The following is a 27,444-nucleotide window of genomic DNA, read 5'->3' as shown; positions in this document are numbered from 1 at the left end:
CAGCTCCTCGTGATCAGGTTACAAGTAGTGTTGAGCGGACCCGGACTGTAAACGTCCGGATCCGCGCGGTTTTAGTGCTATCCCCGGGGATGACCCGGATGCGGGATTCCGGGTGCGCGAACCGGATTCGGCAAGTCCTAAAACATGAAAAAAAACAATAAATAAATGAGCGTTTCATACTTACCGACACTGTGTCATGGCGGCATACCTCTTCCGGGTCATCACACTTCTTTCCTTGTTTTCTCCGCCCAGCGTCTGTCCGTGCAGGCTGACACGCCCCCCAGCCTGTGACAGTCTGCTGCGGTGATCGCATCATCGCCGCTCCCCGCCCACAGTCCGTCTGTGCAGATTGACACGTCCCCTAGCCTGTTACAGTGTGCTGTGGTGATCGGTCCCCGCCCACCGGCCGTCAGTGCATGCTGGCACGCCCCCCTAGCTTGTGACAGTGTACCAGCCCCGGAGGCTGTGACAGTCTGCCGCGCTCATGGCGGCATCGTTAACGCTACACGCTACACTCAGAGCGGGCAGTGTTATCGCTCTGAGATGTAGCAGAGCTGTTTGTGTTGCCGCGGGTGGATCTCTCTGTCTCTTATTATGGGGGCAGTGTGGATGGCTTCATTATGCGGGCACTGTGCCTGGCTTCATTGTGGGGGCACTGTGGCTGGCTTCATTGTGGGGGAACTGTGTATGGCTTCAATGTGGGGGCACTGTGGATGGCTTCAATGTGGGGGCACTGTGGCTGGCTTCATTGTGGGGGCACTGTGGCTGGCTTCATTGTGGGGGCACTGTGGATGGCTTCAATGTGGGGGCACTGTGGATTGCTTCATTGTGGGGGGCACTGTGGATGGCTTCATTGTGGGGGCACTGTGGATGGCTTCAATGTGGGGGCACTGTGGCTGGCTTCATTGTGGGGGCACTGTGGCTGGCTTCATTGTGGGGGCACTGTGGATGGCTTCAATGTGGGGGCACTGTGGATTGCTTCATTGTGGGGGGCACTGTGGATGGCTTCATTGTGGGGGCACTGTGGATGGCTTCATTGTGGGGGCACTGTAGATGGCTTCAATGTGGGCCGGACCCGGATTATTGGCAATCCGCTCAACTCTAGTTACAAGGCCTCCGATGGCGGTGGGGAAAGGCGATTTCCCCTCCACAGCCATTTTAAATCGTGCTGGTACATTTTGACAGTGCAATTTAAGGGGTTAACAGGCACGAGTAGATTGCGGATCCATCTGTGCCTGTTAGCTGCACGTCTGCTGTCCAAAGCAGCAGCCGGCGGTGATTACCTCTTCATGATTTAGGACGTACTGGTACGTCCTCGGTTGTGATGGGCTTTAAAGGCATAAAATTTAAGTTTTAAAATTGCTAAATTTTCAAAATGTGCATCAAATTTCCGATTATTTTTCACAAATAAACGAAAAAAATATCATCCTATATTTCCCACTAACATGAAGTACAATATGTTGCAATTAAAACAATGTCATAATCACTGGGATCCATTGAAGTGTACTAGAGTTATTACCTCATAAAGTGACATGGGTAGAATAAAAAAAAAATGGCCTGGGCATTAAGTTGTTTTCAACTGGGAGGTGAAGGGTTCAAATATCCACAATATTGACTTTGAGGGTGGGAGGCTTTGGCTGTTTTGGGACCTCTGGGTTCTGTAAATATGACATGGAGTCTGCAATTCATTCCAGCCAAAATTGTGCTCCACGTCTGAGCCTTGCTGTGTGTCCAAAGGTATTGTTGTGTTGAAGTGCTATTGCACAAGAATGTATAATCCATTTTCTCCATTAACTCTTGTGAAAATGAAAAATTTAGGACATATTGGAAAACTATGTGGAAACAGATTAAAAACTAAATAAACAGTGATTTTAATTTTGTATTAAATTCCATAATCACTATTAGGCTATGTGCCCACGCTGCAGAAAATTCACGGAATTTGCCGCGATTTTTTCGCGGAAATTCTGCGGATTTTTCAAAAATCCGCAGTACAGCGAGTCCCCAGCCCTTACTATGGCATTTTAGAACTGCTGTGTCCATGCTGCGTTTTTTTCCGCAGCGGAAATAATGCGGATTTCCCTGCGGAAAAATCTGCAGCCTGTCAATTATTCCAATTTCTCCGCAGGGTCCCATACTTACCTGCCTTGATAGCAGACACCGGAGTCACTTCCTCCGGTGCACAGGAGTGCAGTGGATCCAGGAGCAGGAGGTGGGCGGGGCCTACATGAGCTCCGGTCATGTGACAGCCAGAGCTAGTTCAGGCCCGCCCACCTTCTCCTACAATGTGCAGACAGGCACGGCCGGAAAGTGAAGTGAAATGCTGCGTGCTGGAGGTAAGTATGAACTCCCCAATCACTCCAGCACTTGTGCATGGAGGATGCAGTGCCGAAGCCATGGTACTGTATCCTCAATGCAGAATGACCGCACCATATCCGCAGGACATTCTGCAGTACAACCGCAGCATGTAAACAGGTAAAGTTGTGCTGCGGTTTTCTGGGAGCTCCTGCGGATATATCCTCAGGACACTTTCCCCGTGGGCACATAGCCTTAGGGTATGTTCACATGTGGCATCTTTTTTTTTTTTCCACAAAGTTGCATCGTTTTTGTCTCAAAAAACGCAACAAAAACCCACCGCAGCAAAATCGCATAAAAAAAAAATGCATTTTTGATGCGTTTTTACCGTATTTTGCCCAATGCGTTTTTTAAGTCAAATTTATTGACTGGAATGGCTCAAAAATGCTGGAAAAACGCAAAGAGAATTGACATGCTTCTTCCATCTTGGCTACATCATGAAAAATGCAGCCAAGATGCCCAGTGTGGACAGCAAAATAGAAATCTCATAGACTTTGCTGGGAGAAGGAAATGCATGTATTTTGGTGAATCTTTGTGACCTCAAAAATGCACCAAAAACCCAGCAAAAGATGCCCTGTGTGAACTTAGCCTTAATACAAAAATAAAAAAGCGACATCTTACCTTTAATCAGCATGACATTGGCAGTCAACCGAGCAGAGCAGAAAAGAAGCGTGAGGGTTTATAATTAGGGATGATCGAATACTTCGATTATTCGGCTTCGTGAATATTTTCCGAATACCTCGCCGCTATTCGACTATTTGATGCGCATTGTAAGTCTATGGGAAGCCCGAATAGGTCCGAATAGTTATTATTCGGGTTTCCCATAGACTTACATTGCGCATCGAATATTCGCGAATAGTGGCGAGGTATTCGGAAAATATTCGCGAAGCCGAATAATCGAAATATTCAATCATCCCTATTTATAATGCTCTTTGAGGGGGGTGTAGTCGGCTGTTTTGGCACCTTAGGGACTCTACTAATATGACATTTCATCTGCAATCTATGCCAACTAAATTTGGGTTCTAAAAGTCAGAGTTCCATTTCCAGTCCTACCATATTCTTAAAGAGTGGATTCTGGCCACATTTGTTGTTTTTCCACATTTGTAAGTAATTGCATAACAAATTGTGGGGTTCAATTTCTCCTGTTAGCATTTGTGAAAATGAAAAATTTGGGGGTTAAAGGCAACATTTCAGTGGAAAAAGTAATGTTTCTTTATTCTTGTGTTAAAGGGAATCTGTCAGCAGGTTTTTGCTATGTAATCTGAGGTAGGGGCTGACACATAGATTTCAGTGATGTCATTTATGAGGCTGTGTTATAGCCTTACAATAAAGGTTTTAACACCAGGTGATTATCACTGCTTAGACTACAGGATGCGCAAGTAGTTGTCCGACCCCTTCCACTAATAAGTAGCTCACTGTTAAAAAACAATTTACATTGTACATAAAAAGCTGTGGTGTGGGTGTGGTTAGCTTTCTGAGCTATGCTATATCTAAAAACTGATTGTGCCTCAACTGCTGTACATAGTAAATTAAGTGGTACATCATTGGAATTAAGGTCTCTTTTCCTACATTGTGCTGCTCTCAGATGAGATAGAAGAATTGTGCTGACAGATTCCCTTTAACCCCTTGAAAGGATATGATGTACGGGTAAGTCATATGTTGTGTCCCTGCCTTGATGCATTTGACTGGTATCTATGATATTTTGTGCATTTTGCCTATGTACTGGATGTTTATATGCTTCCTTGTTATTTATATCTGTATTCATTTGTATTGAGACTTTGCCTTTATTTACTGGCCTGTAGTGTGCTTTGTACATGATACTTATCCATATGGAGGGGGTGATTTGTGGGGTTTTGTTTTATTATATGCAACCCCATTTGTTTGTTTGAACACTGTGTGTATTTTAAATGGTTTTAATATAGTATTGGTGTCTATTTTGCTAAATAAAAATTGTTCTATTTGACTTAATATTTGGTGATCCCATTTTCCTACACACCTTCTTGTTCTTTTGCATTGCGCTGCCTTGATGCTGGCTCACACGTTAAGCCCTCTTCTTTCCCCACAGATGACGGCTGATTTAAGCAGCTTTCATTTTCCTTTAACAGCCGCAGGTGGAGCAGAGCTCTGCACACGACTGGCAACCTCTTACATGCCGCTATCAATTTTTGATAATAGCATCTAACATATACCAGTAAGGGAGTGCATCATTCCTTCCATCTGTGGCCCCCGCAATGTGATTGTGGGGCAGTGATGGGTTGACATGACAGCTGGGGGTCTGCTGATGATCCCTCTTACTGTCATTTCTTTTATTTCTTGCAGATTGCCTATGGAGATTAAGGAATTATTTGTAATCGCATTGATTGAATTGTTCAATCTCACTGTTTCTCTTAATTCCTTTTTTTCACGGATGCTGTGTGAATATGCTCAGTCCTCATATATTTTTATTAATTACACACAGCAACTTTGAAAAAAATAAAAATTGTGCTGCAGCCCTACTGCCACCTAGTGGGCCTTTCACTTACTCATTTGGGTTTATGTAGAACACTTAGCATTTTGAATATTGTATTAATATCTGAGCACACATTGCAGTGGCATTTATTATTCTAGTGTGCCCATCAATTATTTTTGTATTTATTTATCACAGAACTTTTGTACTTCCATTTTATTGATATTCCCTTGGTTATTTTTTTGTATGCTATTATAAAATGTATGTCTTTGGATAAACCAGTGTAGCCAAACAGACCAGGAGTAAACAATCTCCTCTCTTTGCACTGTGATATACATATCAGCCATGTGTTACTAGTATCTAGTATCACATCCCCTTTGGATTTTTTACTACTTCTTGTCATTCTTATATGGAAATTTTATTCAAATGAATAATAAAAATAATATAAGTTGAGTCTGTGCATCTATAGGACCTGAAGTTAGATAATATCACAACCCCCTCCATATTATATGCTTGCCCCCTTTAGTGCCTTTCATGTGGCATAAAAGGGTGTTTAGCCTGGTTTAATCTAATAAATAATAATAAAAAAAAACACAGTGGGATCCCCCTATTTTTCATAACCAGCAAACAGACAGCTAAGGGCTGGTATTATCACGCTTGGTCAATGGTTATTGGGCCCTTCCCAGCCACCCCAGAAGTGGTGTGTCACATTAGATGCAGGGCTGTGGAGTCGGTAAGCCAAACCTGCGACTCCAACTCAGACTACTCAATTTCCCCTTGCACCGACTCCAACTCCCACATATATTGCTTATATTTAACTGAAAAATTTATTGTAATACAATGTGAACATCAGACATTTAATCATTTTTGTGATACAATAATCAAGATTTTTAGATAGGAAAAAATATACTTATTGGAATACAACTTTAGAACGCAAAAAACTGCAATAAATTGTAAATATGTAAAACACTATGCAATATAGATTTTTATATATATATATATATATATATATATATATATATATATATATATATATATATATATATATATATATATATATATATATATATATATATATATATATATATATATATACACTGTATTTTTCGCTTTATAAGACGCACTTTTCCTCCCAAAAATTTGAGAGGAAAATGGGGGGTGCGTTTTATAAAGCGAATATAGCAGTACCTGGGGGTCCTGTCTGTGCGGTGATCGGACGGCCGGGTGCCTGTGGCTGCGTGCAAGCGGCCGGGTACCTGTGCTTGCGTGCGGTGGCAGCTGGGTACCCGTGGCTGTGTGCGGCCGGCAGCCGGGTGCTGTGTGCGGGCGGCGGTCAGCGTCTGTGTGCGGGCAGCGGGCGGGTGCTGTGTGTGGGCGGCGGCTGTGTGCAGGCGGTGGTCGGGTGCTGTGTGTGGGCGGCGGCTGTGTCCATGCGGCGGTCGGCGGCCGGGTGCTGTGTGCAGGCGGCGGCTGTGTCCAGGCGGCGGTCGGCGGCCGGGTGCTGTGTGCAGGCGGTGGCTGTGTCCAGGCGGCGGTCGGCGGCCGGGTGCTGTGTGCGGGAGGCGGCTGTGTCCAGGCGGCGGTCGGCGGCCGGGTGCTGTGTGCAGGCGGCGGTCGGCGGCTGTGTGCAGGCGGCGGTCGGCGGCCGGGTGCTGTGTGCGGGCGGCGGCTGTGTCCAGGCGGCAGCTGTGTCCAGTCGGCGGCCGGGTGCTGTGTGCAGGCGGCGGCTGTGTCCAGGCGGCGGTCGGCGGCTGGGTGCTGTGTGCGGGCAGCTGTGTCCAGGCGGCGGTCGGCGGCTGGGTGCTGTGTGCGGTCGGCGGCCGGGTGCTGTGTCCAGGCGGTGGCTGTGTCCAGGCGGTGGTCGGCGGCCGGGTGCTGTGTCCAGGCGGCGGTCGGCGGCCGCGTGCTGTGTGCGGGCGGAGGCTGTGTCCAGGCGGCGGCCGGGTGCTGTGTGCTGTCTCCAGGCGGCGGTCGGTGGCTGTGTGCTGTGTGCAGGCAGCGGTCGGCGGCTGTGTGCAGGCAGCGGTCGGCGGCTGTGTGCAGGCGGCGGTCGGCGGCTGTGTGCAGGCGGCGGTCGGCGGCTGTGTGCAGGCGGCGGTCGGCGGCTGTGTGCAGGCGGCGGTCGGCGGCTGTGTGCAGGCGGCGGTCGGCGGCCGGGTGCTGTGTGCGGGCGGCTGTGTCCAGGCGGCGGTCGGCGGCTGGGTGCTGTGTGTGGGCAGCGGTCGGCGGCCGGGTGCTGTGTCCAGGCGGCGGTCGGCGGCCGGGTGCTGTGTCCAGGCGGCGGTCGGCGGCCGGGTGCTGTGTGCGGGCGGCGGCTGTGTCCAGGCGGCGGCCGGGTGCTGTGTGTTGTGTCCAGGCGGCGGTCGGCGGCTGTGTGTTGTGTGCGGGCGGCGGCTGTGTGCAGGAGGCGGGCGGCAGCTGTGTGCAGGCGGCGGGCGGCAGCTGTGTGCGGGCGGCGGTCGACGGCTGTGTGCGGGTAGCGGCCGGGTGCTGTGTGCGGGCAGCGGCCGGGTGCCTGTGTGGGTGGCAGATGGCTGCCGCCCGCACGCAAGCACAGGTACCCGGCCGCTTGCACGCAGGGTGGGCGGCCAGCCTGCTGGCTGCCACTCTGTGCTTGCGGGGCGGGCGGCTGTGCAGTAACTTACCCAGTTTGTCCGTGGTCCCAGTTTCAAATGGTTGGATGAGAGCTCCATCTGCGCAGGCGCCATTATTTGAACCGGGACCGCGGACACTGGGACACTCACTGCAGCGGCCTGCTGCATGACTCACCCGCCGTCGCCGACGCTGCTGCTGCCGCCGCCACCACCACCACGGGCCCCGCGGCTCCTACCACCATGGATCCCCCGGCTCCTGCCACCCTGGACGCCGCTGCCACTGACCCGCCGTGCCTGCCAGCAAATCCGCTGCCTCCTGTGACCCCGCTTCACCACCACTGCTGCCCCCCTCCGGTAAGAGAACACCGGATTATAAGATGGACCCCATTTTTCTTTTTTTTTACCTTTTTTTATGTCTAAGTTTGGGGTGCGTCTTATAATCCGGTGCGTCTTATAAAGCGAAAAATACGGTATATATATATGTAAACACTATGTAATAAACTATATAAGTGGCAAAAAACAGTTTTGGTTTTTTTTTCAAAACGTTTTTTATTGATTTTTCAAATTTGTAAAAACATGACAAATATCATTGCAAAAGAAGAACATTCGTCTGCCAAAATATGACATAGAGGTGGGTGATACCCCAATTTGGAGTTCCATGCTTCTGTTCGATTTAAGATAGTATACAGTAACATTAAACCAAAATAGAGGTAATGAAATATAATATAACATATGCAATACAATTCGTTAAATCTCTGTGTCGTCCCTGAATGATTTCAATTTTGCTAGCGTGCCTTGGTATTCCCAACTGTCTCGTCTCCCCCTCCCTCCAGTGCCCCCTCCTAGGTGATTCTCAGTTTACCCAGGCTGTCCTGGATATCGCTCAGGATATACCACTCCGAGTGAACAAAAGGTGCCATCAGGTTAATTATTTCTCCCTGTGTGAATTGGCTTTCAATAAAATGTCTCCATCTCACAAAAAACTTGGCTGTCAACCCATCTTTATCCCTCTCCGCTTCTAGTTTTTCCCACTTCAGAAGGTTGTGTAGTTCGCCCATAACCTCCTTTATGGATGGGCCCTCCCTTTGAATCCAGTGTTTTAAGATGCAACTCTTAGCTATCATGGCTATGTCATGCGTTATTGCGTATTTTCTCTTTTTCTGCGTGCTCGGTCCTCCTCCTACTCCTCCCTCAAAGGAGTGGAAAATCCACACCATTAAGTCTAGTTTGCTGAAAATTCCCCATGTTGACTGGGCAAATAGTCTGACTTGGTTCCAGAACCTAGCGATTGTCTCACATTCCCATAGCCCATGCAGCATATCCGTTTTCTCTTTTTGAGACTTCGGACACCACCTATCCCTACCTGGTATGTTGAAACCCATAATGGCCCTATGTAGAATTCTGAATTGAGTATCTCTCCATCTCTCATTGGTAATATGTTTCCGCACTTGTACCCATCCTTTCAGTATATCATCTACCACTTCTTCCCTTCCCAATTGTTTCCCCCACGCTGTTAAAGTCCGACTATCCTCCCGTGAAATAAGCACCCCCCTTAGCGATCAATACATTTTAGAGACATTTACACTTGTTACATCACATTCCAGTAACTCATCAATCGAACTTCTATTCAGCTCTCTTCCAACCACACCAAGGTCTCCTATTATTCCATGTTTCAATTGTTCATATTGGATGATATGTGAGCTATTAAGGTTGTACTTATCCAACACTTCCCGCCCTGTCATCCACCTCCTGTCCTCCACATTCATAACATCTATCATTCTCCTGACTCCCCTCTCTTTCCATCTAGTAAATAGCTTGTTTTCTCGTACCAGGGGAAAATTTGGGAATGCCCAGGGGTTCAAGTACTTGGACACTTTCCATGAGAGCCCCAGTTTTTTCCTTACCGACTTCCATGTTAGCATGGTGTCTCGGAATATAATTGAGTTCCTTATGTGCCCTTCAACCCTGGATAGTGGGGAGTGCAGAATGGACGTCAGATCCCACGGTGACGCATATTTAATTTCCATCGCATGATCTGAGTGCCTACTCGTTCCTCTCACCCAATCAATTACATGCCTCATGATACATACAAGATTATACCCTTGGACATCTGGAAAGTTCAGACCTCCCTCCTCTGCTGACTTCATCAGTGTACGCAGCTTTATTCTGGGTTTCCTTCCCCTCCACACAAATTCTGTATACGCGGAGTTGAGCTTATTCACATCCTTTAGTTTTAGCAATAGCGGGATTGTCTGGAAGGGATACAGCAGCCTAGGAAAGTTCATCATTTTTATCAGGTGGCATCTTGCCAGTAATGGAAGTGGCAGACCTTTCCATCCCTTTAATTGAACTATAATTTTCCAGATTAGCGGTCCATAGTTCAAGTTATAGATTGTTTCTACCGTTCTTCCTATATGCACTCCCAGGTATTTAATTGAAGATTGTGCTATAGGAATTCCACATAGACAGCCATCCCTTACTTGTCCCCCCATTGTCCCATGATGCCCCTTTAGGAACATGATCTCGCACTTTTTTTTGTTCAGTTTGAAACCGGAGAATGAGCCAAATTTTTCAATCAAGGCAAGAGTCTGTGGCAAATCCGCACCGGGGTGCCCCATATAAAGTATGATGTCATCAGCAAAAAGCGCTGTCTTTACTTCTGAACCCCTTATCTTGATTCCTTTAAAGCTATTTTGTCCCTGTAGTATAATTGACAATGGCTCGATTGCCAGGTTGAATAAAAGAGGAGATAATGGGCAACCCTGTCTTGTTCCCTTCATCAAAGGGAACACGTCTGATAGAAAGCCCGGAGTGTGTACCCTAGCTCCCGAGTTGGCATAAAGGTTTCTGATGTAAAGTCTCATCTTGCCTACAATCCCTATGGCCTCCATTACCCTGTCTAACCACCTCCAATTTACATTATCAAACGCTTTTTCTGCGTCAAGTGTTACTAGGGCAGGTCTAGCCCCTCCCTCAGTGAGACCCAGTCTAACCGCGTCTACCACTAGAATTGTCTTTCGGATATTGGTAACGGCATTTCTCCCCTTAATAACCCCACCTGGTGGTTCGTAATGATCCTAGGTAAGATCTCGGCCAGTCTATTAGCCATGATCTGGGACATAATTTTTAAATCCTGATTTATGAGCGATATAGGTCTATAACTAGAGGGATCATCCAGGTCTTTGGTTCCCTTGGGGAGTAATTTAATATATGCTATGTTGGAATTTTTGGGTATTTCCGCCCCTCCCAGGAAAGCATTAAAGACTGAGGTTAGATCCGGCGAGATCAGATCCTTCAGAGCCTTATGGAATTCACTGTTAAAACCGTCAGGTTCCGGTGCCTTGTTGGTGTTAAGCTCCCCAATTGTTCTCGTCACCTCCTCTACTGTGATATCTGCGTTTAAGGCACTCAAATCTTCCTCCGTCAAGCTAGGCATTTGGGCTTGTCTTAGCCACTCTGCCTCGTCAGTCATGTCGTTATTCCCTGACCCATATAGTTTTCTATAGTAATCTCCCAGCAATTTATTAATGTCCTTAGGATCCGTAGTCACCTCTCCCCCCTTTGTTTTCAGTTTAGAGATCACTGTAATTTTTCTGCTGCCCCTTGCCAGATTGGCCAACATCCTCCCCGCCTTGTTGCCAAACCTATGTAAGTCAACCTCCTTGTGCGACCAGAATAGTTGTTCCTTTTTTTTGGCCCATTCGTCAAATCCCTCTTTTGCCTCCAGCCATCTGCCTTTTGTCATGGGAGATCTATTTGTCACATAATTTGTATATGCTACCCGTACTGCTTCACTATGGAAATTATAATTCTCATTGGTTTTCCGTTTGATCGTGGCTGCGTACCCCACCAGACGGCCCCTTAGGACAGCTTTTGCCGTTTCCCAAAAAATCACTGGGGACTCTCTATGTTCCTTATTGTCCTCTGCGAATTCTCCCCACCACTCTTGTAGCACCTTGTGGAAATTATCTTGCCTGAGAAGGAACGATGGGAATCTCCATATGATATCTGTACCTCTCCTGAATTTCTCTCTAATGCCCAATCTCACCGGACTATGATTAGAGATCACCATATTCTCTATCACAAAATCTTGCGTTACACTCAGTAAATCTTGCGAGATCCAGAACTGATCAATACTTGACCAGCTATCATGAGGGTGAGAAAAGTGTGTATACTCTCTGTCATGTGGGTGAGTTAGTCTCCAGATGTCTTTCAGTCCTACGTCTTCTAATGTTACATCCCTATTGTCTAAACTCCTGCCCACATTAGCTGTCCCCTCCTCACCCCTCCTCCTATCTTCAGCTGAGTCTGGGACGGTGTTAAAATCCCCTCCTACTATAATGTTAGCCTCCCCATCTGCTAATATGGTGGCCTTTATGCCATCATGGAATGTGATTTGTTGTGAATTTGGGCCATAGACATTATAAATACTGAGTTTACCCGCTGGACTAACGATTGTTAAGTGCTGCCACCTTCCATGGTCGTCTGCCTCATGTGCCACTACCTCATGACTGAGCTGTTTATTTATTAGGATCATAGTGCCCGCTTTTCTACCTTGTGCCGCTTCCCCGTAAACTGTGCCCACCCAATGTTTCTTCATGCGTAAAAAGTCCTCCCCCCCCCCCCAAAGTGGGTTTCCTGTAATAAGGCAATGTCTGTCTTTAGTCTTTCAGATGTCTCAATATCATTGCTCGTTTGTTAGGTGATCTCAGCCCTTTAACATTCCACGTAGTTATCTGTATCATGTTTACCTGTGTATTCTGCTTTTACTACTCCCTCCCGTATGGGCCCCTGCATCAAGGAAGATGAGATGTTCGACACTAGAATCACAGTTGGTACCACAAAATCGACACTCCCTTTCCCCACCTTGCAAATATAACAAATACAAAAAGCATGTAACTGTAAAACATATTTTCCCTTCCGAGAAATCCACGGCGCTTTCCGCCACGTTGGTGAGCTCCCCTATTCCTAGCCAAAATATGTAGCTCCCTAATCACCCCCCATAAAATATATGTTCTATCCCCGGACTAACTTGAATAAGCCTTTGAAAATTATGCAAACATTAGCACAGTATGTCAAAACCTCAGCAAGATTCTCCAGTCCCACTTATCTCTGACTCCAGGTAGCCATCCATCCGCCCAGAACAAGCCCACTTCATTTGAATGATGTTCCTGGACAAAGGAGAAAAAGAAAAAAGACCAAGGGGAGAGAAGATGGAGAAAGAAAGAAGAAGGAAAAAAAAAAAAAAGAGGGGGGGGGGGGGAGAGGACCCAGACTTTGGGATGTTTTCTTCTCTTTTCTCCCTTCCCCCTCCTCCTCTCACCTCCCCATCCCTCTCTCCATAACGCATCCTCCTCAACGCCTCTTCCTGTTTGGAAAAAAGAAAAAAAAAAATAGGCAAAAAAAGGAAAAATAATGAGCGAGTTCCAGTTCAGGTATCATGGTTTCTCTCCAAGGGTTGGTTCCTGTGTCCCGGGCGAGAATTATGCTGTTGACCCGGGCTTAGCCTCCTTTCCTCCCTGGTCTCAACTTGCTTTTGTCCCCCAAGACGTCCCACATCTCTTCCTGAGCTTGTGGGGGATCCTCTTCTATTATTCCCTTCTCCACTAGCTCCTTTTTCTTGCCTTTCTGACCTAGTCTTGTCGAGCTCTGCCATGAAAATGTTTTCTGCTTCTTTGTAGTCCTTGTAGTATACAAACGAGCCATTGGGGTTTCTAACTTTCAGTGTAGCAGGGTATAATAGCTGGCACTTTACTTTTTTGTTGTACAGAAATGAGCAAATTTTGCTAAATTCTTTTCTCCTTCTGGATACTTCAGCTGAGTAATCTCCAAAAATTAGCAGTCTGTTGCCTTGATATTGTAGTGGACGCTTTCGTTCTCTAAAGGCCCTCAATATTTCCTCCTTATGCTTATAATCAAGGTACTTGACAATCACCTGTCTGGCTCTTATCGGGGTATTCTTGTTTGAGTTTTGTCCCTCTCCCTTATTTGCCTCCTGGTGTCTCAGTGGACCCACTCTGTGGGCTCTTTCAACTCTGAATTTCGCCTTTATGCCCAGGGCCTGCGGTAGCTCCAACTCGCATATATTATCCAACTGTCCAATCGACACAGACTCTGGTAACCCGACTATACGTAGGTTGTTGCGTCTCGATCTGTTTTCCAAATCTTCCGCCTTATCCTTCAAATATTCATTAGATTTTGCTAGAGCTGCTATTTGTGCTTGCATAGCCAGTATTGTCTCCTCATAGTCAGATATTCTCTGCTCTGATTCTGCCAGTCTAGATGCATGGGCATTTATCTGTTTTTGCATATTAGCTAATGATGTTTGTATGGCTGCCTCAATAGCCACTTTTGACAAGTGTGATGCCACTTCTTCAGCCAGTTTTTTTTATAGTCCATATTAAGCTTTTGTGTGTACTTGTCTTGGCCTGCAGGTGGTGCTGTTTTCTTAGTTCTCTTTGTCTGGACTGGGCCACTACCTCCATCCCCCAATAACTTGCAGGCTTGTGATGTTGGTGTAGTAAGCTGTTTTTGTTTCCTTTGTAAGGGGTACTATTAATTCTTGCATTTGACTTCCTGTGTGTCTGAAAGGGATTAATCTCCCTGTACTGTTTGTCAGTTTCATCCTCCAACACTGCTGTGTCTCTGAGCTCCCCTGCTTTGCCTGCATCTTCTCTCCCCTATGCCTCCATATCTCCTTCATCCTCCCATTGCGATCCACCCTCATCAGTCCCCTGCATCCAACTCTCTCCTGCTCTGTTCTCCTGTGACTCCTCACTCATATCTCCCTTATCTCCTGTCTCCTAGCTCATATCTCCCTTATCTCTCCCCCTCTGGCTCTGTGTTTGCTTTTCTGTGTCTCGCACCATGCGCTCAGGCTCCTCCCCATCAGGCTCGTTGGCGCCATAATGTTATCTTCTCCTCTGCACTGCCCGTCCATGTCACAGCTTCTCCAGGCTCCCTCACTGCTGCCAGCGCTTCTCAGGAAGTACCGTTCCATAGCTGGCTGCTTTAGGTAACCTCCTGTGCTGCTCTCTGTTTGGTGGCTCGTCCGGGGGGGGCTTTTTTTAGTCGGTTTCTGAGGGGTGGTGGGGAGCTTCTCTTCTAGGCTTCCACTTCAGCCAGGACCGGATCCGGAAGTCCAAAAAACAGTTTTCAACAAAAATATACTAAATAACATTTGTGCAGTCTATGAATTTGTTCTAAGAAATAGAGTTGCCTCCATCAGATCCTCCTTCATTGGCGATCTCTAATCTGACCTAATAATTTTAAGGCTAGAGAACAACCTCTCTACACTAACTTGGGTTGGAGGCAAAGCCGTAACCACATGGGCAACATCTCTAACAATTTCCGGGTATAAAGGAATTGCCTCATGCACAGTTAATTTTGATGAACGGTTGAATTTTTCTATTATTTGAGAGCAAGTGAAAAATTTTGCTGAAATATGGTCAATCTGCTTGCTGTAGGAGACGGAGTGAAATCTTTTTCCTTGCGGCAACGCTTTGCCTGCTCCATGTCATCCAAATACTTGTCAAAGTTAAACTCCTCATCTGATGAGGATGAAGATATGGCAGCAGTAGAACTGTCAGGACCCACGTCCTCTTGCGCCTGGCAGTCCTGTAGGCCACTCATCCTAACTGCTTCTTCAGTCAGAGCTTCTTTTCCTTTAGTAAGCTGTTGATCATCAAGCAGTATACGATGACTTGGGTCCACATAAACAGCTGCCAGAAGAATTATTTTTTTCAATAGCTGTGTCTCTCTCCGTTTCATTGAAGCAGAAAGGCCATCTGCGATTAAACCTCTTTGGGACAGGCAAAATAGCAAGTTCTTCCTCTCCCTTATGAAAATGCCAGGAATTAAATCCTCAGCTTGTAATTTTTTAGTCACGGTAAATGGGTGATTAAACAATTCTTTCAATTCAGCCACCTGTGTCCATCGACCTTCATTTAGGTTTACCTGAGGGTTCGCCATATCTATAAGAAACAGTTTTAGTTCAAGTAATCGCTCCATCATTAAATAAGTGCTGCCCCACTGAGTGGCTTGATCGACAATTGCCCCTTTCCCAGCACGTCTCTTCAAGATGGAATCAATTTTAGGGGTTCTGGCGGCAATAACCAATTTCCTCACTTTTAGGCCCGTTTCACACGTCAGTGAAAAACACAGACGTTTTTCACTGGCGTGTAAAACACGCACATGTCCCTGCGTGTGCCGAAAATCACGGCACACGTGGGTTGTCTAAGTGCAATCCGGGCTCCGTTCTCCTTGGCCCGTGATTGCACTTAGAGATTCACTCACCTGCGCCCGCTCCCACTGTCCATGGTGCTGATCGCTCCCGTGACGCAGCATCTGGCCGGCGGTGACCCCTGCAGGAGCTGCTTCCGGGTCGGCTGTGTCGCGCATAATGAATATGCGCGACAGTAATCAGCCGGCACAGAAGGAGCAGGGAGAATGGGCTGCAGAGGACATCGCTGGACGCCGGGTGAGTTAAAATGTTTTTTATTTTAAAAGCACGTTTTTTTCTGGCACGTGTTTCACGGACCACACCACTGCGTGGTCCGTGGAACATCAGTGATGCCAGAAAAAAATGGACATTTTTCCGTGCAGCAATCACGCACACGCGGGTACGCTGCACGGAGACACGTGCAGTGACAAATCACTGACGTGTGAGCAGACCCATTCATTATAATGGGTCTGCGTATGTCAGTGATTCTGGTACGTTTAAAAAAAAGCAGAAACGTACCAGAATCACTGACGTGTGAAAGGGGCCTTAGGCTATGTGTCCACAGTAAAAGGTCCCTGCGGATTTTTTTGCCTGAAAATCCGCAACTTTCGCGGCAAATCCGCACCCGCGGATTTGCCGCGGATTTACCGCGGATTTTGATGCGGATTTTTTTTTTTTTTTTTCCCCATTCAAAACAGAAAATCCGCACCAAATCTGCACCAAACAATTGACACGCTGCAGATTGTTCCGCATCAAAATCCGCGGCAAAATCCGCAGCGGAAAAATCCGCAGCATGGGCACAGCATTTCCAAAATGCCATTGAAATGGCTTGGAAGTGCTGCTGCTGCAGATTTTCGGCAAATCCGCGCTAAATCCGCGGCAAAATCCGCGTCAAATCTGCGATAAATCCTGTAGCGTGGGCACATAGCCTTACAATCAGATTTCCAGCATGTCCCTCTTGCAGACTATCTCTTATTTCCAGCTGCAGCGTGTGCACAACACAGCGCATGTGATGAATATGAAAGTGTTTTGAAGCAGCTTCAACAAGATCATCTAATTCTAAAGTATCATTTTGCTGTCCTTCTGTTGTAATATCTGTTTGTTCCTGAACACAGTGCTGTACATGAACAGCACTGTGGCTCCATCTCACACATACTGAATCCTAAATTTTCTTTTAGCTGTTGTTCATTACTCTCATTCATCAGTTTAATTGTACTTATCATGTTTGAAGCATTGTTTTGTGAGGATCCGTTTTTGGGCTCAAAAACGGATCCTCACAAAGAATTAGCATATCAGTTTGTGTGGCGTTTTTCTAATCTGCTTTTGCTATTGAAAACATTATCTATGAGCTCAAAAATCTTTCAGGTGATGCGGTTTTTTAAAACGCTGATCTGCTTTTGCAGCTGAAAATTGTATCCTCAAAAAATGCTGCAAACATGCTGTGAGTGTAGCCTTAGATCAGGAATAGAACAGCCATTTATAGGACATTTCATAAATTTCCCAAATTCCTGTGAAAAAATATTCAGCACATTCTGCATTCAACTACTGTACCCAATTTATTATATATTTTAGGTGTCGGAGTCGGTCCATTTTATACCGACTCCAACTCCACCAAAATGAACACCGACTCCGACTCCATGACTCCGACTCCACAGCCCTGATTAGATGTGCCAATTCTGGCGCTTTGCCTCTATCAAGTCACCACCATTGCTAACCCAGTAGGTAAAACGAAAAAAAAAAAAAACCACACACAAAAATACTTCATTTGAAAAAAACACTACCCACACCTTCCCTGGTTCACCATTTTATTTAAATTAAAAAAAATGAATGCAGGTCTGACATCAGCCAAGGTTTGGGACATAGGCCAGGGTTTGAGACGTGTGCCATAAATGGAAACCTGAAAGTTATAAAAAAAAAGAGAAATCTAAACAATACTGTCCCCTTTCACCAATTTATTAGAAAAGTTCCCAGATCTGACTTAGTACAGCGATTCTCACAACGTTCCTTCATTACATAGATCAGAGGCTATGGAGCCTCAGAACGATGGCTCCATAGCCTCTGAGCAGCAGACACTCCTACCTCACGCTGTACTGTGCGAGACCAGGGACACTAATGAGTGATCACGTTCCTGACGTCACCGCTCATCAGCGTCCCGGGCCTGGTGAAGGTAATAATTATGCATAATTTTATACCACTTTTGTCTGTGTTCATCTCGCATCCCAGCAAAGTCTATGAGAATCCTGACTTGCTGTGCACATGTTGCAGATTTTTTCCTTGCAGATTTTGGTGCAGAAAATAGAAGCAACATGTCAATTCTTTCTGCATTTTTTCCTACGTCTGATATAATCTACTGCAGTGCTCGTGCTTGATCACTGCAGTGGGTTATATAAGTGTCAGAGCTGCAGCAGGTCTGTGAGGCAATCCTCCCTCTGAGCACATTACAGGGACCCGATCGCCAGGGAGAGGTAAGCGAGTCTTCCTCCTGCCTCTTGAATGCGGCAATCCTGATTGATAGCAGCATTTAGGGGGTTAATCTGCTGGGAGCAGCACGGGAACCGCTTCTGGCAGTGAGAGCCGGGTCCAGCTGTGAACATCAGCCGGAGACTCTGCGGCAATCGCGGGAGTACAGTGCAGGAACACTTCTTTCACACACTAAAAACAATTATAGAAATATAAATTCATTTTGCATCTCTGTATTGCAGCTGTAGCTTTTTTTTTATTTTTCCATTGATGGTGCGGAGTGGGGCTTTTTTTTTTTTTTTTTTTGCAAGATTGGATGATCTTTTCAGGGATTTTTTTTTCTTTTTTTTTTTTTTATTCCTGTATTCATTTTATTTTTGTCCCCAAAAATTTTTTTTTTACTTTTTTCTTTTACTTGGTCCTTCTATGGGACTTTAACTTTTATAAGCAAGACCTTTTTTTCTAATGTATTGCAATGCACATTAGACCTGTCAGTGTGACACTAGTGGAATAATGTCTGTTAGACCATGCCATTGTATGTAAAGTGCTGTGGAATTAACCGTGCTATATAAATTAATAAATATAATAAGAATATAATAATAATATAATATCACTTGTCATTGTCTAACAGGCCACTATAGCTGACAGATCAAGAATTCATTATTTGACCTCCTGCTGTTCTTGCAACCATCGAGCCCCCATGATTGCATCATGGTTGTTCCAATCAGGTGAGAGACGGAGCCCCCTACCTCTCACAACCTTCTATATGTTGTGATCAAAATTGATTGCTGCACTTAGAGGGTTATTCAGCCAGGGGTGGTACGGGCACCAGCCCTTGCCGTGACAAGCGGTGTTTGGCTATTAGTTAAGCCGAGCCCCTGGCAGTGATCGCATGTACACAGCTCATGTGCCTGCATGATCTTCAGTAAATACTGGTATGTCCATCTGTGGGAACGCACTGCAGTACAGTATATACCGGTGCGTCCAATATTGGGAAAATTGGTTAAATGCAGTAAAAAGTGTGTGTGTGGGGGGGGGGATGTTCAAATCACCCCTCTTTTGTGCCATTAAAAAAAAACAACAATAACAAAAAAAACCACATATTTGGTATTTCTGTATTTGTAATTGTCCAGTCTAGCAAAACATTAATAAAATATGTAACAGCTTAATGAGAAAAAAAAATCAAAATGCCAGAATCTCTTTAGTCACTGCAACATTGCAATAAAATGTAGTAAGAGGCGATCAAAATATTGTACCACAAATTGGTATTCATAAAAACATCAGCTCAGGGTGCCAAAAATAAGACCTTACACAGTCCCTTATCTAAAAAAAATTAAAAACGTTACGGGTCTCAGAAAATGGTGAAAAAAAGCAAATGTTTTTTTTTTATTTGTTTACAAATTTCCCAAAAATGTTCATCAGCTAAATGAAAATACAAAAATTTACATGTTTGGTATATGCGTAATTGTACTGACCTGAAGAATCCTACTGCTAGATCAGTTCAATAGTATAGTGAACATGTTAAATAAAAATCAAAACAAGACACATCAGATGTGGAATTGCACTTTTCTTTTACAATTTCAGCGCACTCAGAATGTTTTCCCCATTTTCCAGTATGCTTTGTGGTGTTAATCAAAAATACAACTCTCCCCATATAAAGCCAAGCCCTCATAAGGCTACTTTCACACATCAGTGTTTTTCCATCAGGCACAATCCGAAAACCCCCCCTGATAAAATGGATCCGGCGCCGGATCCGTTTTATCCCCGTTGATTTGTATTAGCGCCGGATTGTGCTGGATGGCATTGCGTTGCATCCGGCTTTTGCTGGATCCGGCGTAATTGGCTAACGCGGCGGCCGGATGGAACGTCTCTTGTAACGTTTTTTGTCTCTGAAAAAAAACTGCATCGCGCTGGATTCGGCGCCATACAGCTTTTTTTTTATAATGAAAGCCTATGGGCGCCGGATTCGTCATCATCTGTCATATGCCACAAACCGGCGACGGTTTCTGTTTTTTTTTTTTGTTTCTGGGCATGCCCAGACGTTGTGTAAATAGTCTGTCTCTCTCTCTCTCTCTCTCTCTCTCTCTCTGTCGATGTGTCGGTCAAACCGTCAGTCTCTCTCTCTGTCGGTCGGTCTCTTTCTCCCTCCTTTATACTCACCGATCACAGGTGCGGCGCTGCACAGCTGTCACACTGCTCTGGCGGCTTCTCTTTTGAAAATGCCGGCCGCTCATTATTCCATGTCGTATTCCCTGCTTCCCCCGCCCACCGGCGCCTATGATTGGTTGCAGTCAGACACGCCCCCATGCTGATTGACAGCTGTCTCACTGCAACCAATCACAGCCGCCCTTGGGCAGGTCTATATAGTGCAGTAAAATAAATAAGTAAATAATTTAAAAAAAACGACGTGCGGTCCCCCCAATTTTGATATAGCCAAGGTAAAGCCACACGGCTGATGGCTGGTATTCTCAGTATGGGGAGCACCACGTTAGGGGGAGCCCCCCAGCCTAAAAATATCAGCCAGCAGCCGCCTGGAATTGCCGCATCCATTAGATGTGACAGTCCCGGGACTCTACCCGGCTCATTCTGAATTGCCCTGGTGCGGTGGCAATCGGGGTAATAAGGACTTAATGGCAGCCCATAGCTGCCACGAAGTCCTAGGTTAATCAAGGTAGGCGTCTATGAGACACCCCCAATGATTAACTTGTAAGTGAAAGTAAATAAACACACACACACGAAAAACCCTTTATTTGAAATAAAAGACAAAAAACACCCTCATTCACCACTTTATTAACCCCCAAATACCGCACGAGGTCCAAAGAATGGAATAATTGCACATCATGAATGGGTTATTTCCTGAGAAGCACCAGAAGGATTCACAAACTCTCTGAACATAGTTTAACATTTTTTTGAGAGGTGCAATTTTAAAAAAAGGGGTATTGTACGGGGTGTTCTGATATGTAAAAGACCCTCCAAAATCACTTCACAAGTGAAGCTGTCCCTAAAAAAAATAAAAAAATTGGTTTTGTAAATTTTGTGGATAAAATGAAAAAATTGCTGCAAAATTTTTGGTTAAAAATCAGTTTTTACGTAGAAGTACAAGAAGTTCAACAACAACAAGAAGTTCCATTACACAAGCAAACTCAATAATATATGGATAAGATAATAAAGAATTGCATGTCCTTGCTTGAAAAGCTAATAAAGAAGGTGGTTCAATACTTTGATCTGCCTTGCTCAAGGCAGATCAAAGTGCGCCTGCTCAGAACCTCAATGCCGGCGAGTGTGGATGATGTAGAACACGTCATGCACCCCGGCATCAGAAGAAGGACAACAAAGATGCCCGGAGAACGGAGACGACCATATGACCCCACTCCACCGCAGTGACCTTTTAGGTAAGTATTAGTCATATGGGCGTCTCCGTTCTCCAGTGCTGGCGCCTCCTCTTTCGGCAATCTTTGTTGGCCTTCTTCTGAAGCCGGGGTGCATGTTGCGTCCTATGTCATCCACACTCGCTGGCATTGAAGTCCTGCAGGGCAGATCAAAGTATTGTAGTGTGCCTGTGCGGGACCGGCGAGTGTGCATGACGTAGGACGCGTCATGCACACAGGCTACAGAAGGAGGACGAAGATGGACGAAAGAGGAGATGCCGGCAGCCGAGACGCCCATATGACCCAACTCCACCGCAGCGACCGTTTAGATATTATAAAGTGATTTTTACGTTCTACACAGCGATCTGGGCTCTTATATACAGCATGTTAGAATGCTGTATATAAAAGTCCACTGGTGGCCACAGCTTATAGGCCCCAAATCTGCTGACAGGTTCCCTTTAAGGACCTTCGTTATATCACTATCATATCACCATGATGTTACCAAAGGTCTCTTAATTGCAGGGGTCTAAAGCTGAAGAGGAGATAAGCTGGTGGCTGGTGTGTGTGTGTGTGTGTGTGCATATATATATATATATATATATATTGTGTGTATATATATATATATTATATATATATATATATATATATTATATATATATATATATATATATATATTGTGTGTGTGTATATATATATATATATATATATATATATATATATATATATATATATATATATATATATATATATATATATATATATATATATATAATATACAGTTAGGTCCAGAAATATTTGGACAGTGACACAATTTTCGCGAGTTGGGCTCTGCATGCCACCACGTTGGATTTGAAATGAAACCTCTACAACAGAATTCAAGTGCAGATTGTAACGTTTAATTTGAAGGTTTGAACAAAAATATCTGATAGAAATTGTAGGAATTGTACACATTTCTTTACAAACACTCCACATTTTAGGAGGTCAAAAGTAATTGGACAAATAAACCAAACCCAAACAAAATATTTTTATTTTCAATATTTTGTTGCAAATCCTTTGGAGGCAATCACTGCCTTAAGTCTGGAACCCATGGACATCACCAAACGCTGGGTTTCCTCCTTCTTAATGCTTTGCCAGGCCTTTACAGCCGCAGCCTTCAGGTCTTGCTTGTTTGTGGGTCTTTCCGTCTTAAGTCTGGATTTGAGCAAGTGAAATGCATGCTCAATTGGGTTAAGATCTGGTGCTTGACTTGGCCATTGCAGAATGTTCCACTTTTTTGCACTCATGAACTCCTGGGTAGCTTTGGCTGTATGCTTGGGGTCATTGTCCATCTGTACTATGAAGCGCCGTCCAATCAACTTTGCGGCATTTGGCTGAATCTGGGCTGAAAGTATATCCCGGTACACTTCAGAATTCATCCGGCTACTCTTGTCTGCTGTTATGTCATCAATAAACACAAGTGACCCAGTGCCATTGAAAGCCATGCATGCCCATGCCATCACGTTGCCTCCACCATGTTTTACAGAGGATGTGATGTGCCTTGGATCATGTGCCGTTCCCTTTCTTCTCCAAACTTTTTTCTTCCCATCATTCTGGTACAGGTTGATCTTTGTCTCATCTGTCCATAGAATACTTTTCCAGAACTGAGCTGGCTTCATGAGGTGTTTTTCAGCAAATTTAACTCTGGCCTGTCTATTTTTGGAATTGATGAATGGTTTGCATCTAGATGTGAACCCTTTGTATTTACTTTCATGGAGTCTTCTCTTTACAGTTGACTTAGAGACAGATACACCTACTTCACTGAGAGTGTTCTGGACTTCAGTTGATGTTTAGAACGGGTTCTTCTTCACCAAAGAAAGTATGCGGCGATCATCCACCACTGTTGTCATCCGTGGACGCCCAGGCCTTTTTGAGTTCCCAAGCTCACCAGTCAATTCCTTTTTTCTCAGAATGTACCCGACTGTTGATTTTGCTACTCCAAGCATGTCTGCTATCTCTCTGATGGATTTTTTCTTTTTTTTCAGCCTCAGGATGTTCTGCTTCACCTCAATTGATAGTTCCTTAGACCGCATGTTTTCTGGTTACAGCAACAGCTTCCAAATGCAAAACCACACACCTGTAATCAACCCCAGACCTTTTAACTACTTCATTGATTACAGGTTAACGAGGGAGACACCTTCAGAGTTAATTGCAGCCCTTAGAGTCCCTTGTCCAATTACTTTTGGTCCCTTGAAAAAGAGGAGGCTATGCATTACAGAGCTATGATTCCTAAACCCTTTCTCCGATTTGGATGTGAAAACTCTCATATTGCAGCTGGGAGTGTGCACTTTCAGCCCATATTATATATATAATTGTATTTCTGAACATGTTTTTGTAAACAGCTAAAATAACAAAACTCGTGTCACTGTCCAATATATATATATATATATATATATATATATATATATATATATATATATATATATATATATAGTGAGGTAGCACGGTCGGCTGCGCAGCAGAAGACACGGGATCCAGGCATTAAATTTCACAGCACACGGTTTTAATGTCCAAACAAAAGTCCACACCAATATACATGTGCCTCTCCAGCAGAGAACTCAGGGAGTTGTGTTCACTCCCTCACACCCGGCACACCTGCCCTTGTTCCTGTTTGCATTTAACCCTTCCTTCAGCCTGTAAGGAAACAGCATTAACCCTAGAGTGGATGTACTTTCTATCATGGAGTGAGCACACCCGGGGCGAGACATACCAGCCGTCATAGACAACCCCGGTCACAGTCTCACATACCCCCCCTCAGTTCAAGCGTGCGGGGTTGAACTCCCGCCATCAAACACGGGCCGCGGGACAAGGCATCGGCGTTGCCCTGCAACCTACCGGCCCTATGTTCAACCGTAAACCGGAAGTTCTGCAGAGAAAGGAACCACCGGGTAACCCGGGCATTCCGTTCCTTGGCGGACCTCATCCAGACCAGTGGAGAGTGATCCGTCACCAAGCGAAACTGCCGTCCCAGCAGGTAATAGCGCAGGGACTCCAAGGCCCACTTGATCGCCAGGCACTCCTTCTCCACTACGCTATAATTCCGCTCGGGAGGGGTGAGCTTCCTACTTAAGAAGGTGACGGGGTGTTCCTCCCCCTGAACCACCTGAGACAACACTGCCCCCAGGCCGACCTCTGAGGCGTCAGTCTGTACTACGAACTCCTTCCGGAAATCAGGGTGTACGAGAACGGGCTGTCCGCACAGGACCCCCTTCAGGGCCCGGAAGGAGTCCTCGGCCTGCGGAGTCCAGCGCACCATGACGGACTTCTTGCCTTTGAGAAGGTCCGTCAAGGGGGCTGATAGTCCCGCAAAATCCTTTACAAACCTCCTGTAGTACCCCACAATACCCAGGAAGGCCCTAACCTGCTTCGTGGTCAGGGGTCTAGGCCACTTCTGGATTGCCTCAACCTTGTTAATTTGGGGCTTAATCACTCCTTGGCCTATCACGTAGCCCAAGTAGCGGGCTTCCGTGAGTCCCAACGCACATTTCTTGGGATTGGCTGTCAATCCGGCTGTTCGAAGCGCGTCCACCACCGCTTGTACCTGTTCCAAGTGGGTCTGCCAATCTGAGCTGTAAATAATGATGTCATCAAGGTACGCTGATGCATACGCCTGGTGGGGTTCCAGCACTAAGTCCATCAACCTCTGGAACGTGGCCGGAGCGCCATGTAACCCAAAAGGCAAGACAACATAGTGGAAGAGACCCTCCGGTGTAACAAAAGCGGTTTTCTCCTTGGCGGACTCCGTCAGTGGCACCTGCCAGTACCCCTTGGTCAGGTCGAGCGTGGTAAAATATCGCGCCTGTCCCAGCCTATCAATCAGCTCATCCACCCGGGGCATGGGGTAGAGATCGAACTTGGATATTTCGTTCAATCTCCTAAAGTCATTGCAGAACCTTAAGGAGCCATCGGGTTTTGGTATTAGGACAATCGGACTAGCCCATTCACTTCGGGATTTTTCGATGACCCCCAGGCGTAACATTGTCTTTACTTCCTCCGATATGGCTTGTCGTCGAGCCTCCGGTACCCGGTATGACTTCAGGCGTACCTTCAGGTGGGGCTCGGTGACAATGTCATGTCGTATCAGACTGGTCCTACCAGGCAGCTCGGAGAAGACATCGGGGTTCTGCTGAACCAACCGTCTGGCCTCTCGCCTCTGAGTCTTGGTGAGGGCTTCTCCAATCCTCACTTCCGGTTCGTCCTCTTCGGAGGTCGCTGGAGCCGGATGTGAACGACCCGAAGAGGAGGGAGATGGGGAAAAAACAGCCATCAGGCTTTCCCGTTCCTGCCAAGGTTTTAATAGGTTGACATGGTATATTTGTTCAGGTTTCCGCCTACCGGGCTGCAATACTTTATAGTTAACCACCCCGACTCTCTCCTTTATCTCGTAGGGGCCTTGCCACTGAGCCAGGAATTTACTCTCCGCCGTGGGGATTAATACCAACACCCGATCCCTGGGTTTAAAGGTCCGCACGGTGGCTTGTCTATTGTAGCGGCCGCTTTGCGCGGCCTGAGCCTCCTGTAAATGCTCCTTCACAATTGGCATGACCGCGCTTATGCGGTTCTGCATACCCAAAATGTGTTCAATCACACTTTTATGGGGGGTGGGCTCTTGCTCCCATGTTTCCTTTGCCAGGTCCAACAATCCCCGGGGATGTCGCCCGTATAACAATTCAAAAGGCGAAAACCCCGTGGATGCCTGTGGCACCTCACGGATGGCAAACATCAAATAGGGAAGCATCATATCCCAGTCTTTCCCGTCTTTTGAAATCACCCTTTTTAGCATGGTTTTCAGGGTTTTATTGAAACGCTCGACTAAACCGTCCGTTTGAGGATGATACACAGACGTACGCAACTGCTTGATCTGGAGTTGCCGGCATAGCTCTTTGGTCACTTTAGACATGAATGGGGTCCCCTGATCCGTAAGGATCTCCTTGGGCAACCCCACCCGGCAGAACACAGCAAACAACTCCCGAGCTATAAGCTTTGCTGCAGTATGTCTGAGAGGTATCGCCTCGGGATACCGGGTGGCATAGTCAACTATCACTAGGATGTGTTGGTGCCCTCGAGCGGACTTTACGAGGGGCCCCACCAGATCCATCCCTATCAGTTCAAAAGGGACTTCTATAATGGGTAACGGTACCAACGGACTGCGAAAATGGGTCAGGGGTGCGGTAAGCTGACACTCCGGGCAGGTTTCGCAGAACCGTTTTACCTCCCCAAAGACCCCGGGCCAATAGAACCTTTGCAATATTCGCTCCTGCGTTTTCTTGACCCCTAGGTGGCCACTCATCAGGTGTTTATGAGCCAAGTCGAGGACCCGCCGGCGATACGGCTGGGGCACCACCAACTGTTCTACCCCCACGCCCCGTATTTCATCTACCCGATAGAGTAAATCTTGCTTAAGAGCGAAATGGGGGTACCTTACCTGGGCACCGGGCAGCTGTGCCACCCCGTCAACTACGGTCACCCGACTCCGGGCATGTATTAACGTAGGGTCCTGGAGTTGGGCTGTCCCAAACGTATCCGGGGACGCCTCCAACTCCGAGATGGGCTCGACCATCTCAGCCTCTCCTGCCAATACCTCTAGGGGTGACCTATCGGGTTCACACTCTGTCCCTATCATGGTGACCCCTACGGCAGGCGTCCCGGATTCGGGATTGTAGGGCTCAGGTCCCGGACTGACCAATATCTGAGGGGACTTAGGGGGTCCCCTCCATAAAGTCCAAAAATAGGGCAGATCCCTTCCTAGGATCACGTCATAAGGAAGAGTGTTAAGAAGTCCCACCTCATGTTGCACCTGACCGCAAGGTGCTGTGATGGTGACAATCCCCGTGGGATAGTCTCGGCGGTCCCCATGTATGCAAACCACCCCCACGGTACGTCCTGTGGCCTTTACTTTAGCCCTCAAGGTGGATCGCACAAGGGTCACTAAGCTTCCGGAATCCAACAATCCTGTAACCGGACATC

The 27,444-nt window shown here is 46.3% G+C and overlaps 1 protein-coding gene across 3 annotated transcripts in view; it reads left to right on the top strand.

Moving 5' to 3' along the window:
* BLTP3A (bridge-like lipid transfer protein family member 3A) overlaps nt 1–27,444 on the top strand; it is a 698,660-nt gene that overhangs the window by 96,346 nt on the left and 574,870 nt on the right. Inside the window, exon 1 of one of the 3 annotated variants that reach the window (XM_075335895.1) lies at nt 18,770–18,801. The exons of the other annotated variants lie outside the window; for them this stretch is intronic. Within the exon in view, the coding sequence (XP_075192010.1) occupies nt 18,785–18,801 (17 nt within the window). The 5' untranslated portion in view covers nt 18,770–18,784. Of the gene's footprint in view, nt 1–18,769; nt 18,802–27,444 lie in introns of those variants that run through there. 3 annotated transcript variants of the gene reach the window in all.

This window comes from Anomaloglossus baeobatrachus, chromosome 2 (genome assembly GCF_048569485.1).
Source record: "Anomaloglossus baeobatrachus isolate aAnoBae1 chromosome 2, aAnoBae1.hap1, whole genome shotgun sequence".
Classification (NCBI taxonomy): Eukaryota; Metazoa; Chordata; class Amphibia; order Anura; family Aromobatidae; genus Anomaloglossus; species Anomaloglossus baeobatrachus.
Note: the sequence above shows the minus strand (reverse complement) of the source record. Positions and strands in the feature narration are given on the sequence as shown.